Source organism: Rhinatrema bivittatum, chromosome 8 (genome assembly GCF_901001135.1).
Source record: "Rhinatrema bivittatum chromosome 8, aRhiBiv1.1, whole genome shotgun sequence".
Lineage (NCBI taxonomy): Eukaryota > Metazoa > Chordata > Amphibia > Gymnophiona > Rhinatrematidae > Rhinatrema > Rhinatrema bivittatum.
In genome coordinates this window covers 47,809,895-47,827,583 of record NC_042622.1, presented here as the reverse complement: position 1 = coordinate 47,827,583, position 17,689 = coordinate 47,809,895, and the positions used below count along the sequence as shown (strand labels likewise).

Here is a 17,689-nt window from a genome sequence, read left to right as displayed (position 1 = left end):
TTTGTTTGTTTGTTTCTCATTTGGTTTTCTGGAGAACTCCATTGATGGCCCTTTTTATTTTTATTGTGGAATGAAAGCATTGCTTCAAACTTTTTGTGTTTTTGGCTACCTTCAATTTGTCTTGATGGCTATTTCTTTCTTGGTCATATGGGTGACCAAAACTGATTTGGGATATAACATCTCAGTTTTCAGAAGATTAAAAGACTGAAATACCAGATTACATTATACAAGTTTCCATCCATAATTTACCTTTTTCGCAATTTTTGTGTTGCTGCCGGTTATGCACTTCTGTTTAGGATTTTAAATCTCAAACTATGGTGTATGCAGCTTGATTCCATCAGCGGGGATTTTCTACTTCAGTTGTTCATCGGGCTTTTAAGTGAGCCCTTTTCGTTCATCGTTCTTGGTTGTGCCAGTTTGAGTCTTTAAACATTGAGGCTCCCTTGAGAATGTTTCTTATGATATTCATCTTTTTCCTTCCTAGTTGTTGCCCTTATGAAAACTCATTGGAAACAAGAATGCAAAGAAAATCTTCCAGTCTCTGATATGTTTTGCATGCTCAAGGGGTCCAAATCTGCAGGACAAATTAGTCCCTTTGATGCTGCCGGCAATGGATTGTTCTGAGCCCTTAATATGGGTCGTGCAGCTTGTGGAAACTATTTTTTTGTCCTCTGTCTTTGGATACTTTATCCATCCTATTTCTCAGAAGAGTTTTGTTTTGAAACACTCCTCCAGTTGTGATACTTTGTGGTATATATTATATATCCATGTAAATTGCTTTATAATGGAAAAACAACTCAAAAATTAAAAATATGCTGTTGAAACATAAAAGCTCTTAGGCTAATAATAGAATGGAAGCTCCATTAGTGGCACATTGTTTGGCACATCAGCATCTTTCTTCAGATCTACAATGTTGTATGATTGATGTGGGTTTTCCATATATACGGGGAGGAGACTACAATTGTAAAGTGAGAGGAACAGTGGATTCCCTGTCTACGTGTGCTGTCACCACATGGTTTAAATGTAGCCATCGATTGGAGTAAAATTGAGACCTCATTAATATATTGCTTGTGTTTAAAAGAGGATGTTTCTCAATCATTTTTTTTTTGTTGCAGGACATATTGGATTTAATGTCATCCAATTGGCTGTTTATACCCCAGAACAGTCCAGAGTCCTGGGTTTTGCCTCCCTACCAGCAGATGGAGACTGAGAAGAAAAGCTTTACTGACACTGCTTAACCTAGTGTGCCACCTGCAGTCCCTCAGAATTTCTTTGTCTCCAGCAGATGGTAGAGATGTAAAATCTGTAGTCTTAGGTGTTTGGGGGGAAAAAAAGAAAAGAAATAGGAATCTGAATAGAAGAAGAGTGGAGATTCAAGTCATTTCTCCCAGGGGGTTGTCAGGTTGTTGGTTGGACCATTCCCCCTGGTTGAAGCAGTCGAGCAGGGGGTTAGTGACCCTTAATTTTTATTTATTTATTTAGTGTTTTTATTATACCGGTATTCATGACAGGTATCACATCATGCCGGTTTACATTTAACAGGGTGTGAAAAACAAAGAGAAATACAACAAATGCAAAAAACTTTAACAAGTGCATGGTTAGAATATTGCAGTTACAATAAGACAGGGAAGTGTACAACTGGGAGCAGAAGAGAAAGTAGCAGAAGGAGTTTAACCGAGAGCAAATTATTTACAATGTTGTAGCATCCCTGATTGGTTCCTCTGGGGAAGGATTACACTATTTAAATGCCTTTTTTAAGAACACTGTGACTGATCCTGACAAGCTGAAGATAGGAATCATGAAGATCTTCTGCATTTTATTTTGAAGCAGTATTAGCTAAACAGGATCCATGTCTGTGTTAAAGATGAATACTGTACTTGGGAAATTAGTGTACTATGACATTTTGTTCTTGTAGAGAAGGATTTGATTTTTGAAATTGATTATATTGTTTTTCTGTAACATTTTGCTCACTAGTAAACATAATAAAATGTGAATTTTTCCCCCCTCCCCCCGTGATGGCAGTATGAAGCCTTTTAGCTGACATTGGTGAAATGCCTTGATCCAGTGAGGATTGAGGTTTTTGCCTCTCATGTTTTGTTTCTACATTTCTCAGTTTTCCTAATTTATGCAATACTGAAGTGCAACTCTGAATTGCGTAATGTACACAAATAATAAAAGAAAAAAAGATAAAGGATTTTATTTTGTTGACCAGGATGGGGGGTGAATTTGGGATTGTTTACTGGCAAGTTGGTCTTCTGTGTTTCCATCTATTTTATAATTGCAATAGAATATGCTATCAAACTGCTAGGGATTTAGAAAACAGGCTGAAAGAAGTCACACAACAAATAATTGAATATGATTTTTAAAGCTTAGTGCACCAAGGTTGCCTTTCTTTTGGAATAAAGAGCAGAAGGGACCAACTGCAGTGATATAACTTGAATTCAGGGAGGAGGAAATTATCTACTTTGAAATACTGTTTTCTGTTTCTTGGTAGTGAGTTTGTTCACAGCTTATCACCAAAAGTGAGCACACTGCCTTAGGCATGCTCCATCACCATGGATCAATCAAAACACTGTTTATGGCAAAAAAAAATCAGCTCGGGCTACCCTGGTTCTACTCCTGACAGTGAACTGTGAACACGAACAAACTTGCCACCAAAATCCACAAAATATGGACACTTCTTTTACTTAAAAGAGGCTTTTTCGTTGCTTTACAGTTTTGTAGTATAATAACAGTGGTATCTCTAGGGGTTTAACGAGAACATATTGCACCAGTGGAAATGTGATAATATCCACGTATAGAAGTGTCTAAGCATTACTCAGTTACTTAAGGTTCTGATTAAATATGCCCTATACTTGAAGGTAATCCAGTACAGCTGAGTGAGAGTTAAATAAGAAAAGCCTTACAGGGGTTTCTCTGCTTGCTACTGATTTTCTGTTTTTGTAACATTTTTGTAGTGGATAAAGGTGGGTGCCAATATCTCCAACTTCAGTTTCGCTCCAAGCACCATTATTTTTCACCTGGGACATGCTGGTAAGTGGTGAAGTTGTCGCTGCCATTTAACCTCTTTAAGTGAAACACTATCACCAATGACAGCTCAGATAAGTGGACTAAAAGGACCCATTAACTGTAACGATTTTAATGGCTTTAACATTCCTTTCTGGGTGTTTTCCCTTTCTCCTGTCTGTCAGCATATATTACCTTGTTATCCAGTTTTGCAGAACAACTTTCATTGTGCTGGACTGCTCTGCTATGCCCTTTGTATATGCTAATAGTGCTAATCCATATAAGATCACACATTGACTCAGTCTTTATCTTTAGTAGTCTTTTATATTCCTGTAATATTCACTTGGGGGGGGGGGACCTTACTTTTCAAAGACAGGGGGCCATTTGTGGAGTGTACGCTGGTCAGATGCAGTGCTGCCTAGAAAAACATAGCACAAGCCAAGTTAGTATAAGTTACTGTTGGCCAAGAATTATTGCCCCTATATCCTTGTCTGATTGTCGTCCTTCTCCTTTGTGGGATGTAGTAACACTGGAGTAATATGTGAATTACTTCAAAAGTCCAGTGTGACTTGAGGTGTCAGTGTCTGGGAGACCCAGATATGTTGCATTGCTTTTTTGGACAGTGTACTTACTAGGTACTGTCAGGTGGCTCTGAGAGAGAGGGGGAAGATATGTGCTGTTCTTGTTGGGTCTGCGTTTGGAAAATGGACTCTTTCTGTATAGAAATGTGACTTGAAATTGAGAACATCAATGCTGGCAAAAAAAAAAAAAAAGTTTTGCATCCAAAACAGCATCTTTTTCCTTTGAAGAAGTCTTTTAGCTTTCTAATGCAATTGGGCCGCTGTTAGTGTGGTCCTGTACTAGTCCGGCCGGCATTCAGGGGAGGGATGCATCTAATGGCAGTGGTGTCTTGTTTAGGATTGCTGAGGGTTTCTTATAGTCCTGCAGTATGACATCAGTGATGACATCAGAGTCCTAGAGCTGTGAGAAGCTAAAAACAGTTGAGGAATCCTCTGTATTTGCATACCTGTCATTATTTTTGAGGGTTGAGTTGAAACATAGTGAGTGCAATTAGTGCATGCAGGAAGAGTATTATGAATGATGAACAGTGTGTCTGCAATTATTACGGGTGAGCTATAAAGTAAGAAAAAGATCAGTTCTCCTGTGTCATGTCATCAAAACTGCAGGAGTTGTTTGTCTTTCCCTTTCTCTGTTCTCCATGTGATGGTGTGTAAACCCCTTGGTAAATTAAAACAGTTAAAAAAACCAAAACAATTCTGAGCTGCCCAAGTGGCTCAGGTGGCAAGTGCCATGTATGGCCATGCAGAAGACCAAGGTTTAATTCTCAGGCCAGGAAGGGCTGCTGCAGAGGCATTGCTCACAGCCCCTGTAAGGAATCTCTGCCATCACTCAGTGGCAATGCTTAAGGGTGAGAGTTAACATCCCCTCTTTTGTCCAATCAAGGTCTCTACAATGGCTGGCCTGAGCTGGGAGGTTGTAAATGGAGGCTTATGGTGCTGTAACCCAATAGTGGCCAATTCCAATTGAGCTGGAATCTTAAAGGAGCAAGAGCAAAAGACCAAGTCAAGAAAAGTTCAGTCCTAAAAGACTTAGGTTTCCTGGAAGTCACTCAGATTAATAGCCAGGAAGCCTAGCTTTTTTCACTGGAAAGGAAGCTCCTGAACTAGGGCTCACAATATGAAGCTCCAAGGGGGGTAGATTCAGGAACAATATCATGAGGTGTTTTTTCACAGAGAGGGAGGAGGGTGGTGATGGCAAAGACAATGAGAGACTTCAAGAAAACATAGGATAAACACAGAGGATCCCTAGTGGCAAGAAAATGGTAATGAGGGAACTGTGCAGCCCAAGGCAGCAATGATATTGGCTGCATTGTGCTTCCTGGATGGTATGGGGAAACTTGCCCAGAATGGCAGATGCAACCCTAAAAGGAATATGGTGGGACTGGGGTTGGGTTCCATATGGGAACTTGATCTACTATGGGTAAAAGCACATAAAATTGCTACTTCAAAAAATGAAAATTTCCTCCTTTCTCAGGCCATTTCTTAAAAGCTTTAGGCGACTTTGCTAGTCCCTCCCTCTGCCAAATAGTCAACCAGTCTCTTGATTCGGGCGTTTTCCCAGACATTCCAAAACAAACCTCCATCCTTCCCATTCAAAAGAAAAAAACATCTGATCTACACAATCTTACTAACTTGCACCCTATCGCTTCTTTTACTTCCCTTGCCAAAATAATTGATTCTGTAGTTTTGTATCAACTTACTGACTACCTAACAGATAATGCAGTTATCCACCCTAATCAACATGGATTCTGTAAAGGTCATAATACGGAAACTCTTGTTATCTTCCTTTGATACTCTACTTCGTGTTTTGACTCAAACATTGATTACATCTTAGTCTTGCTAGATATTTCTTCAGCCTTTGACACTTTGGGCCATCGTATCCTGCTCTCTGGGTTGCAGTCCATTGGTTTAGCTGTTACTATACTTAAATGGTTTGAATCCTACTTATCAAACCGCCCACAACAAATCAACATAGCTTCTCATGCCTCTGAATGGTACACACTTCCGTCTGGTGTCCCACAAGGTTCATCTCTTGAGCCATTCTGTTCAACATCTATCTATTGCCTCTCTGTCATGTGCTTGCTGGACTTAGTATACAACTCAAAATTTATGCAGATGACATTCAATTCTTTGTCCCGTAAAGTTCCTCCTGACCCAATACTTTATCCATTGTAAGTCTATATCCATACTATTAACACTTGGTTATCCCATAACCGACTTAAACTCAACACATCTAAATCGAAATTCTGCATTTCTCCACAATCCAACACTCTGCTTGTAGTCCTCCTTCTCACTTAATTCATGATGGTCTTTCTATCCCTGTAGTAACGAAAGCCCAAAACCTTGGGTCATTCTTGACTCTGAATTATCTAAGTCTAACAATTTCTCTACTGTAATAAAAATAAATAAAAAAAATAAAATCTTTTTATAAAATTCACATGCTCAAGCGTTTAAGACCCCTGCTTTACCCTAAAGTTTTCCGCATGGTGCTACAATCCTTGATACTTACCGGATTGGACTACTGCAATTCTCTTTACCTTGGTCTTTCAGATATCATTCTTCGTCCTTTACAACTGATTCAAAATACTGCCGCCCAGTCCTGTGCTCTTTATACTGGCTCCCTGTTCAACTTAGGATTCAGTATAAAATTCTATCCATTGCTTATGTATAAGGTTATGAATAATCTTCCATCTAGCTATGTACATTTCTCCGTGTGTACCAACCAACCAACAGACATTTGAGGTCTTTAAATAAATGCTTACTTGAAGTTCCCTGTATCAGACTAACTAGGCTTGAGAGGGGCCATTCTCAGTCACCGGCCCCTCTCTTTGGAACTCTGTCCCAGACTTTCCGATACAGACTCTCTCCCAGACAGTCTGTCCCAGACTGTCCGATACAGTACAGAGCGCTCCGATGGAGCACACTCTTAACCCGCGTTTAGACACGCGTTTTCGACGCGCTAGTTTTACCCCTTATTCATTAAGGGGTAATAGCGCATCGAAAACTAAAAGCCCGCAATATGCAAATGCATGTTGATGGCCCTATTAGTTATTCCTGCGCGATACAGAAAGTAGTGCCTACCCAAAGGTAGGCGTTAATTTCTCTCGGCACCGGGAAAGTGTACAGAAAAGCAGTAAAAACTGCTTTTATGTGCACCCTCCGACTTAATATCATGGCAATATTAAGTCGGAGGTCCCAAAAGTTTAAAATAATGAAAAAAAAAAAAAAAATTTTTTTTAATTGGCTCGCGGCTCACAGGTTGAAAACCGGACGCTTAATTTTGCCAGTGTCCGGTTTCTGAACCCGTGGATGTCAGCGGGTTTGCGAAACGACACCGGCAAAATTGAGTGTCGGCTGTCAAACCCGGTGTCAGCCGCCGCTCCTGTCCAAAAAGAGGCGCTAGGGACGCGCTAGTATCCCTAGCGCCTCTTTTTACCGCGAACTCTAATTTGAATAAATTATTTTTCTGAATCGCGTCCTGTGCGCATGCCGGGAGAGCGGGAGCTTGTCCGCTCTCCCACACCATTTACTGTATCGGCCTGTTAGGCAGATAACTAATAAAAAAGATTTCAAGAAAAAGTAAAAAACCTACCTGTTTTCTATTGCCTTCGGTTCCGACCCAGCCACTTAATTCTTAAACTTAAGTAATCACTGGCATGTTGAAGATTTATTTTTATTTTAGTAGTATTATTTTTGTGTTGATTATTTATTATTAGTATTGTATTAGTTTTAATTTGTATTTGTATGTATTCTCTGTAAACCGTTTTGACCAACTCTGGTTGTAAAAGCGGTATATAAACAATTTTAAATAAATAAAGTTCTGGGCAGACTAGATGGGTCATTTTGGTCTTTATCTGCCATTATGTACTATGTAGTAGTAAATTGTCTCATCAAGAACCTGTAACACTAAGGAATATGTATGAAATGGATTTGCATACAACTGAGGCAGTGTGCATGCATATCTCTCAGGCATATAAAATATATCCTGAAAACCTGACCGGTTTGCAGCCCTTGAGGACCAGAGTTGGCCAGCCCTGCCTTAAGTCCTGGAGCTTTCATCTGGAATAGTTGCTTGGTTTTACAGCAGTTCATAAAGCACTGTTCTTTGTATAGCCACGTCTTGCTTGCATATTGCGTGATCAATATACCATTCTATGTACATTATTTAGGATATGGGCGATTTAATAAATTCAAATAAAAGATTAAAAAAGATAAAGATTGCATGCTGCACAAGATTTCACAATCTGTTGAGTCACATTGATGGGCTCTGACCAATGCATTTGTTTACAGTTTAACAATGTTACATAATATTATTTATTCTGCTGTTTTTATATTTTGATTGTATTTCATTTTGATTTATGTTTGCTTGTTTATTATTATACGACCCTTAGACCTCTTTGGAAATTAGGTGTCTAAATATAGTTTGGGTTTTGTTTAGAAAAAAACAAAACTAGTCACACCTACCGGAGTAAGTGTATGTGTGTGTATATAATGCTTTTAGTCATTTTGAATTTTGCCTTTGGTAAGATACTTATGTTTCAATTAAGAATATTTTTGCATTGTGAATATCTGATGTCTTGGGGGTTTTTTTACCTTATTGTAGGGTATCTTAAGTGTAAGCACATTTTTACAAACAATACAGCATCTTTTGGAATCTTTTTGTTTTCATTAAATTGGTAGTATGGTTCTAAACAACCACTCTCCTTCCAAATGCAGTTCAGATCAGTGACGAGTACAATCAAAGGGGCGAATTTTAAAAGCCCTGCGCGCGTAAATCCTTCTGGATTTACGTGCGCAGGGCCCTCGCACGCCTATTTTGCATAGGCCGCCGGCGCGCACAGAGCCCCGGGACGCACGTAAGTCCCGGGGCTTCGTAAAAGGGGCGGGAAGGGGGCGTGCCGCGGCATTTCGGGGGCGGGCGTGGCACCGGCCCGGGGGCGTGGTCGAGGCCTCCAGACCAGCCCCCGGGTCGGGTGATGGCGCGTCAGCAGCCCGCTGGCGCACGCAGATTTACATCTGCTTTTAGCAGGCGTAAATCTGCCAACAAAGGTAAGGGGGGATTTAGATAGGGCCAGGGGGTGGGTTAGATAGGGGGGAAGGTGGGGAGAGGGCGAAGGAAAGTTCCCTCCGAGGCCGCTCCGATTTCGGAGCGGCCTCAGAAGGAACAGGCAGCCCGCGCTGGGCTCAGCACGCACAGGTTGCACAAATGTGCACCCCCTTTCGCGCGCCGACCCCGGATTTTATAAGATACGCGCGTATCTTATAAAATCCAGCGTACTTTTGTTCGCGCCTGGTGCGCGAACAAAAGTACGCAATCGCGCAATTTTTTAAAATCTACCCCAAAAATCTTTGCCATCTAATAGATTTTCAGTAGCCAAAGCAGCAAATTTCTCTCTTACAAAAAAAAATTGTAGCATGTCTGGGCATCCTAGTTGTAAATAACAGAGACCAAGAGCAGGATGAATAGAAAAAATGAGCCACCTACACAAATTCCCTCCTTGATCATATTGAGTTACGTTGGCAGAGTAGTGCAGGGGAACTTTGTGCTGTTCTAGAAGCCTGCATTACTTTTTGTAATTTCCAGTACATAATACAATCAGGGTTGGAAAATTCCTAATCATGTAGGTGCCCACACCAGAAAAAGCCGCTTTTGAGGGCCCGAGCAGAATGAGATCCACCAGTGCTTTGCAATGTCTGAGCCTGGGAGGAACCAACCTTGCTGTAGCTGGTCCAGGGGGAGAGCTGCAACTTCCTACAGTGGACCCAGGAGGAGCCACTGCAATCTAGAGCTGCTTTTTGCCCCATATAGAAGAAAGGTTGGAGACGAGCAGAAAAATAAAAAGAAAATAAGCCCAAACCAAATTGAAAAATTGAAAAAAGAAATCTACAAGTGACCAAGGAAAAAACTAGAAAAAAGAGAAGAAATGGAAAAAGAAATCCAAAAGGTAGACATAACAAGAAAAAGATCAAAAATAACATCGAAAAAAAAGCAAGAATAAAGGTTACAAGGTGCACCCTACACTTCTTTGCCCCAACTTGTAAAAAACAATTGTGGGCTGGTGTCCAGGTTTTTAAATATTTTTCCACCTTGGAATATAATCCTAGTGCCAGTATGAAATACTATATATTTAATTCAAATAGTACTTAGGGCTTAATGAACAGAACATTTAGCTTTGCTTCATGGTGTCCTCTTTAGCAGATTTCATATTGCGCATTCTCTCTTTCAGGCACAGTTAAGTATCTCAAAATGGCCTTTGTCTTGAATTATTATGGCCATCTAGTATTATATTCTGAGTGAGTCCCAGATCATTTCTGCTGTGCATGTTTGTGTTCACACTTGCCATTTTTTTTTTGCCAAACATAGCAAGCAAAGGTTTTGGCCAGCACTCTGCTGATACATGCCTGGGTTTGTTTTCTCAGCCATGTTGGGGCTTATGTATGTTTACTGGACACAGCTGAACATGTTCCAAACCCTGAAGTACCTTGCCATCTTGGGCACCCTCACGTTCCTGGCAGGCAACCGAATGCTGGCCCACAAAGCAGTGAAGAGGTAAGAATTTGCCATTTATCTGGACTATTGCTGGGATTTGAGTTTTTCGGCATGGAGAAATGAAGCATCTTGAATTGGTTGAAAGAAGTCACATGATGTGCAGTATGATTTAGAACAGATGAATGCTAGAAATAGTCTGTTATTCCATTTGATATGTCCGAGAGGAAGTGCCCTTCACCTAACATGGTTCTTTTTTGTTTAACAGTAATTGGCCTTATAAATCCCTTACAGACTTCATGACCTCTGTTTTTTCTGTTGCTACTTTGGTTTTCTGGATAAATTTTGGGGACCCTGCTGCAGTAGCATTCCCAGCCCCCTGGGAGAGGAGGGAGTCTCAGCCATCACGCAGTGGTGTCACCTAATAGCCAGACTGGGGGTGTACATGTTTGACATTATGGAATTGCAGTAGTCTCTGGCCCCTGGCTGAGGTCGGTGTCTGCAAAGATGGGGTGATTTATTTATTTATTTATTTTGCCCTGAGTACTTTTGAATGAAGGCTCGTGACCCAGCAGAGGATGGTTCTGATTGAGCTGGAAGCCCAAAAGCAAGAGGAAGTTGATGGGCTAAATCAACAAGGCAGAGAGAATGACAATGAAAATACAAGAAATAAAAGCTAACATTATGCATGGAAAAAGAGACCACAACTGTTCCGCTCTTGCTTTTTCTGGCCATCCCACATCGCAACTCACTAGATAAGTTAGATGTGGGGTAATTTGCTGCTGTTTCTTAATCTCAGAAGTTTCAGGAAAGTAAGACTGTTTAAAGAACTTGAACCTTTGCATGAGAGAGAACAGAAGCCTTGTTTTATTGTCTGATTTCTCTGTCCTGACTTTCCTTTCCTTTAATGCCTGGAGCTGTGCTTCTCACTGTCTTCGCTTTGAAACTGTTTCCCTCTTTTCCTTTTTGGCAGGATTGCAGCAGAGCAGAGCAGTAGATTGGCAAAATATAGAACGCTTCGGTAAAACAGGGTCTTGCTAATGATCAGCTCCTCTGTAAAGTAAGGGCGTCTACCAGAATGTGTCCTAGCCCTCACGCCCCTCCTCTCGCATGCCGCTTCACCTCCATGTTGTCTGTCATTGTCACCAAAATGAAGACAAATACATGAAGTGTCTCTGTATGCCCACCAAAAGTTTAAGACTGCAAATGTTCTGGAGATCTTTAAACTGTTTCATACAAATAAGACCTTGTCCTTTCCACTATACATCTGCTTAGTTTGCTCATTAAGTGATTTTAATTTCAATTAGTACAGATTGAAAATGTAGAATTCAGTAGTATAAACTAGCAGAAGGGCCTGTCGTAACTTGACAGGGCTATGCATAGGCTCTCCCCACCCCCAAGCCTGCACCATCTCTGATGCTCGCACAGAACAGATGCATGGGTTTTCCAGCAGCCAAAATGCACGCACCATTGCAGAGAGGCCGGGCTGTGTTCCACAATGCAGTTAATGCACCTAGTCACGGTGAAAACTGGTGGGGAAACCCGTAAAAGGAGCAACTCTAGTTAACTGGATTTCTCTCTGTTACAATGCCTAAAGAACATTTTGGGTGGGGCAGCAAGAGGAGACCCTAAAAAATTGGAATCAAGCATCAAGTGGCTTGAAGAAGCAGAGTAGATATTTTGTGATTGAGAATTACCAGCACACACAAGCTGCAAATTATATATATAAAATAGAGGGAAAGAGCACAAACCTTAGTTTGAGCCATCTTCACTGAGCAGTAACTAGGTATGAAAATGGCTGTGGATTTAAGGATAAGCTGCCACTGGAGTCTCTAATAAAGGCAATTGTTAAACAGCCCCACGCTGTTTGTTTGCATGCAGGCAAAAGGGATGGCACCATGGGTGCGGGTTTAAATGGGTCTGGAAAAGTACACGTGGAGATTTCATTTTGAAATCCATGTCTGCTTCATCCCATATATTTTGCACCGACTACCACGAGCATTTCCCTTGCAGGCACAAAAGTTCCCTTTGAAAGTTCCATGGTGGGCCAGTGTTGCAGGGAATTTTTACCTCACTTACAGGCTGATGCAATACAGTGCGCTCCGGTGGAGCACACTGTTAACCCGCGATTATTCAGTAAGGGGTCGAAAACACGCTTCCAACTCTCCCGAACCTGATAGTGCCTGCAACATGCAAATGCATGTTGATGGCTCTATTAGGTATTCCCGCGTGATTCAGAAAGAAAAATGTGCAGCCAAGCCGCACATTTTACTTTCAGAAATTAGCACCTACCCAAAGGTAGGTGCTAATTTCTCCGGGCACCGGGAAAGTGCACAGAAAAGCAGTAAAGGCTGCTTTTCTGTGCACCCTCTGACTTAATATCATGACGATATTAATATCATGACGATATTAAGTCGGAGGTCCCAAAAGTTACAAAAAGTAAAAAAAAATTAAAAAAATTTGAAGGCGGCTCGCAGGTTGAAAACCGGACGCTCAATTTTGCCAGTTTCCGAACCCATGGCTGTCAGCGGGTTTGAGAACCGACGCCAGCAAAATTGAGCGTCGGCTGTCAAACCCGCTGGCAGCCGCCACTCCTGTCCAAAAAGAGGCACTAGGGACACACTAGTGTCCCTAGCGCCTCTTTTTACCTCCTTTTTACCACCGGGCCTAATTTGAATACTGAATCGCGCACACAGGAGAGTGGCCTGTGCACGCGCCGGGAGAGCGGACGTTTGTCCGCTCTCCCGCGGACTTTACTGTATCGGCCCGTTTGTATCTCATCAGTGTACATTGCATGTGCAAAATGCACAGAGCACATGGGGTGAAGCAGGTGCAGGGATTTCAATTAAAAAAAAAAAATCCCAGCACAAACTTTTCTGGATCTGCTCTAAACCCGCTCCTGGTGCTTCTCCTTCCTCTGCCACCCCAAGAATGTCTAATAGCTTTATAACTCTCTATGATAACATTCTCTTACAAATTAGAGCTGGAATATGCTTTTTCTTAAAGCAGCAGTAGTGGAGAATGTGTGTTAGGTAAATCCATCAATAGTTTAAATCAACAGAATCATTAAGCTCCCTCTCTTCTCTTGAGATGCTTTTACATTCCTGTAATGCAAAGTTACCTTCTGCTTTTCCACACCTTGTCTGTGTGTGTGTATATTTATTTATTTTTTATATTTCCTCCTTTGAACTTTGCTGTCATATCTGAAGGGGACCCAAGTAATCTTGAAAGCTCATAATATATCAGCTTTGGATAATTCTTTTATTGGGCCATTTAAAGATATCCGAGTCAGCAAAGAATGCAGATTTCCCACAGCCACCATTAAGAATTTAATAAAGGTATGCAAGTTTCTTCAAATTAGGTGTGTTGAATCAGTTGAACCTGAAAAAGTTTGAAGGTTCATTTAAGTGATTTGCTGAACCTTTGTGATCACTTCTTTTTATTTTATTTTATTCTGCTTCAGATTTTTGAAAATCTAAAATGGAAAAATTGTTACATCTACATTTAAAAAAAAAAAATATTTCACAGTTCTGTTGGTAAAAAATCTGAAGGATATCACCAGAGGATCTGGGGGAAATCTGTGAATTCTATCAAACTCGAACTAGGCTAAAATTCATCCGTTTCAAAGTCCAGTCTTGAATTGTTGATGCCTTTAAATGTAAGTAACTGGGCACTTCTGCCCGGGTTCTCATTGGAAAATCCTTTAGGTATCCCACTGATGCATGTAGAACAGGAACATTATACAGACAGCTGAAGAGTGGCAATGGGAGGAGGGTTATTTTTAAACCGGCGGTGTTTCCTTTTTATTCTGGAAAAGGGTAGAAGTGGACAGAAAAAGAAAGATCACTGATGAAGAAAAGGTTCTGTTTCGTTACCTTCGTAGGGCTTCTGAGAAGGCTTTCTTCCATGGCCTTCAAGTGAAACGACTTGAGATCTGGGGCTGGGCCAGCAGTGCTTTTTTGTGCCACAGGCCCTTGCTCATGAGCTCTGGCTGCCTTTTGCTGTTGTCTCATTTGAGACTCTTCAGAAGAAGGACTCGCCTGGACCAGCCTGCACTTCTCCGCACTGCGTGGTTGAAGCAGACTCAAAAGAAGTTACCTGGTTAATTGCAGGGCACAGTAAGTTTACCCAACTGGACAGCCCTTCCTGAAAAGTTGGCCCCCTCGGAGTGACATGGGCTTTTCTCATCACATGTTCTTTTCACAAGGTTAAAAAAAGGCATTTCTAGGGTGGGTGTTTAGCTCAAGGAAGCAAACCACACGTATCTCACCATTTTCAACTGTATGCATGTTGCTTTATCCCCTCCTCCTGATTGGCTGACCATACAAACAGTAGATGCAGATGTGCGTGGGCACTCCTAATGCTCTCATACCTTTTTGAAGGCAGTTTTCAGCAGGAAACTACCCAGTAAGTTTCCCTTTGAAAATGAACCACAAGGTACGTGTGTACCTTGCAATACTGCAGAATGTCCAGAATTGCCCCTGTAGTGCATGTAACCTGTCTGTTTTTAACTGAGCATATGCAGGGTGATTTGTAAAAAGCCATTGACCGAATTACACAGGCTCTCAGTGCTGCTTCGGTGCATTTTTCCCTTCTGTCTTTGACATGGATATCTTAGGAAAGTTTACAATGGTGGTGATCAGATAGTGGCATACAGAGATTGCTTGAATCTCATCTGCCTTGCATGCTGCAGTCATCTTGGCCCATCTAGCCATGCATGCGTGTACCGCTTTCCTTCCTGGCATGGATGTATCCCCATTCCCTTCAGGGACTGGAAGCTCCGTGAACACGGTTCTGTACAGATACAGGTCCTAAGAAGGGCAGTATGAGCTTGCTTACCAAAGATAGATATAATACATAAATGGGCCTGATTTTCAGAGCCATTGACATGCATAAAACATGGTAAATGACTGTTATAAAATAGCTGGGGGTTCTGTATGCATAAAAGTGTGTGCATAACCTGGTTATGAGCCTACTTTTATATAAACTAGGAAGAGGCATTCCAGGAGGCCAGAATTAGAACTTGTGTGCATAGTTTACATGTTATGCTCTCAAAAGAGTACATGTAACTTTATTTGGGTGAGTTTGTTCATTCATCATGATATCCGTGCATACATTTTCAAAAGAAACTTATGTGCATGGGTTTGCTTTACAAATTCAGGGTAAATGTGTGTAAGAAGTATGCCTAGACCACTGTTTACAGTTATAAAATGACTCTCACTACTGATACACAGGTCCAGAATAGGACCATGTCAGTAGCTTCTTCACCAGGAACGGCCACATTGGCCAGATTTGGCAGGCTTGCCATTTGCTGGTGAATACATTTGGAGACATGGCCGTCAACGTCAATGGCTTGGATCTGATCCAGTGGAAACAAGTCTGCCTTCTGCTATTTGTCATTACCGATGACTGCTCTGACAGGGGACAGTATGTTAGTTGAAAAGATTTCCTCCAAGCCAGACAGCTCACAAAAGATATTTGAACATTTTATCAGAATATTGCATGTTTTACTCTGGGGTCCTTGTTTGCTTTCCTCTGTCAAAGCAGATAGTAATGGCTTACTCGAATTGGCACATACTGTGCTGGAAGCAACCAGAGGTATTGCTGGGCATGTTGTGACCATAAATTAGTGCCTTGTTTTTCTGATGGTTAATGCTGACATTTAGAAGGCAGAGTGCAAAGCACATGGGAGATGGAGCAGGATTATAGCAGAGTGGGAGCAGAGGCAGTGGTACAAGGAGGCAGGTTATAAATACTAAATCTGGAAGTTTTGGTTGACTAATTCAGATTTTTCTTTTGAATAAACTTCAAATATCTGGAGGCATGAACATTTTGAATCAGCCTGTACTGTTGAGTACCCCACGCCATGTATATATTATAAATGTGTGTGTAAGATCAGAAGAGGTAGAAACATACTGTGTGCGCATGCAGTAAAGGAGTGACTGGACACTTGTCTGTGTGCACACCATCATTTGCACTGACATTTTGCAACCTGCTTTTTAAAGTCATTTGAAGCATTTTCCAAGTCCCTTGTTTCTGTTTGTGTGCCGTTCTTTGTGGTTCTGATTCCAGCTTTTCCCTCAAGTATGTCTGTTGGTTAGAAGTCTCATTCTCTTCACCATGGAGAGATGAAGTAACAGGAAGACCATACAAGCTCCAGAGAGTTACCAATATGATTTATTTGGTTTTATTAAAAGCACATGTCCTCCTCCTATGTATTCACCAGCTTCCCGGAATAACAGCTTTGCAGGAAGATGACTAAAATAAGATGTAACAAGTAATTTACTTATCACTACAGTAGTAATCAGTGATTTATCTGCAACTTGGAACTCTGATTTTCAAGATAATTTAGCTTGGACACATTGTTTTCTGTGGTTGAATTGTATAATTATTTGTTTTCTTTTCATCCCACAAATCCTACCCAGTTCTACCATAAGCCAGACTCACAATTATAGTGTGCTTTTATGGAACTTTTCCCAAAAATCCCCACTTCCATAATCATATAAAAACATTTTGTATAATGCTTCATAGTACAGAATACTTTGAAAATGGCATTTGTGGATTTGTATATATGTAGGTGTATCTGTGTATATACAGTGCTTTGTAAAAGTTTTCATATGCTGGTAGATGTTTCACATTCTGCTGTCTAAATGTACAAATCAAAATGCATTAAAGTAGAAATTAGCTTCTCTGGTCTACACAACATACTCTACACCAGAGGTTCTCAACCCAGTCCTCTGGACACACTTAGCCAGTCAGCTTTTCAAGATATCCACAATGAATATGCGTGAGTTCCCTGTATGTACCGAGATCGGTCCAGACTCCTGGATTTTGCATCCCTGCCAGAAGATGGAGACAAAGTTTCACTGACACTGTACTTAATCTGGTGTGCCACCTCTAGACCCTCAGTATTTTTCTGTCTCCAGCAGATGGTAGATGGTGCAAAACCTGCAGTCTGGAGAAATCTGGAAAAAAAAGAAATGAGAGAATTTCCTTATCCTCCCAGGGGGTTGTGAGGTCCTGGTGGAGTGGACGAGCAGGGAGTTGGTGACCTTTCTGGTAACTTATCCAGAGGGGCTGTGGAGTGGAAATCTGGTGGTCCAGATCCCTCATCTCCCATGAGGAAGTGGTGGCTCTGGCTGACTGCTCTGCAAGTGCAAACTTGAACAGCAAGGAAGTATTCTTTATTCTTGTTTGCAAGTTCTGGCGCTTACAGTTGGGTGTAAAAAAAAAAAAAAAAAGCGTAATCTGCCCTTTTTTCCTGTGGCTGCGGCTTGACGGGGAGTTGAGGGCCAGAGGCAGAAGCTTGGAACGGCTGTCCAGTGAGTACCCCAGCAAGGGTAAGTGTTTTTTCGCTGTGCAACACAATTTGCTGGGCGAACCTTTCAAGGCCATGTGGCATGGTACACGACACTGCTTACTGCACCTATGGGGGATCGCGTGGCAAGTTAAACAGGCAGGGTTTGTGCTCCAGGTGTGTAGAGGAAGGAGAGGGCTCTTCAGAGTTTCTCCCTCTGGACCCCAATATGCTGTGGCATCCGAGGTCTCCAGGCCTGCAGCGGGTGAGGCTATTTTCGATGCAGGAGTGGTGGCCATGTGGTCTAAGGCATTAAGG

At 41.5% G+C, this 17,689-nt stretch overlaps 1 protein-coding gene across 2 annotated transcripts in view; it reads left to right on the top strand.

Moving 5' to 3' along the window:
• The window catches only part of RPN2 (ribophorin II), a 124,347-nt gene that overhangs the window by 92,719 nt on the left and 13,939 nt on the right, over positions 1-17,689 (top strand). Inside the window, exons 15-17 of one of the 2 annotated variants that reach the window (XM_029613862.1) lie at positions 2,958-3,033; positions 10,008-10,137; positions 11,048-11,134. In XM_029613862.1, the coding sequence (XP_029469722.1) occupies positions 2,958-3,033; positions 10,008-10,137; positions 11,048-11,099 (258 nt within the window). In that variant the 3' untranslated portion in view covers positions 11,100-11,134. The remainder of the gene's footprint in view (positions 1-2,957; positions 3,034-10,007; positions 10,138-11,047; positions 11,135-17,689) is intronic. The other variant, XM_029613863.1, reaches the window with a different exon arrangement.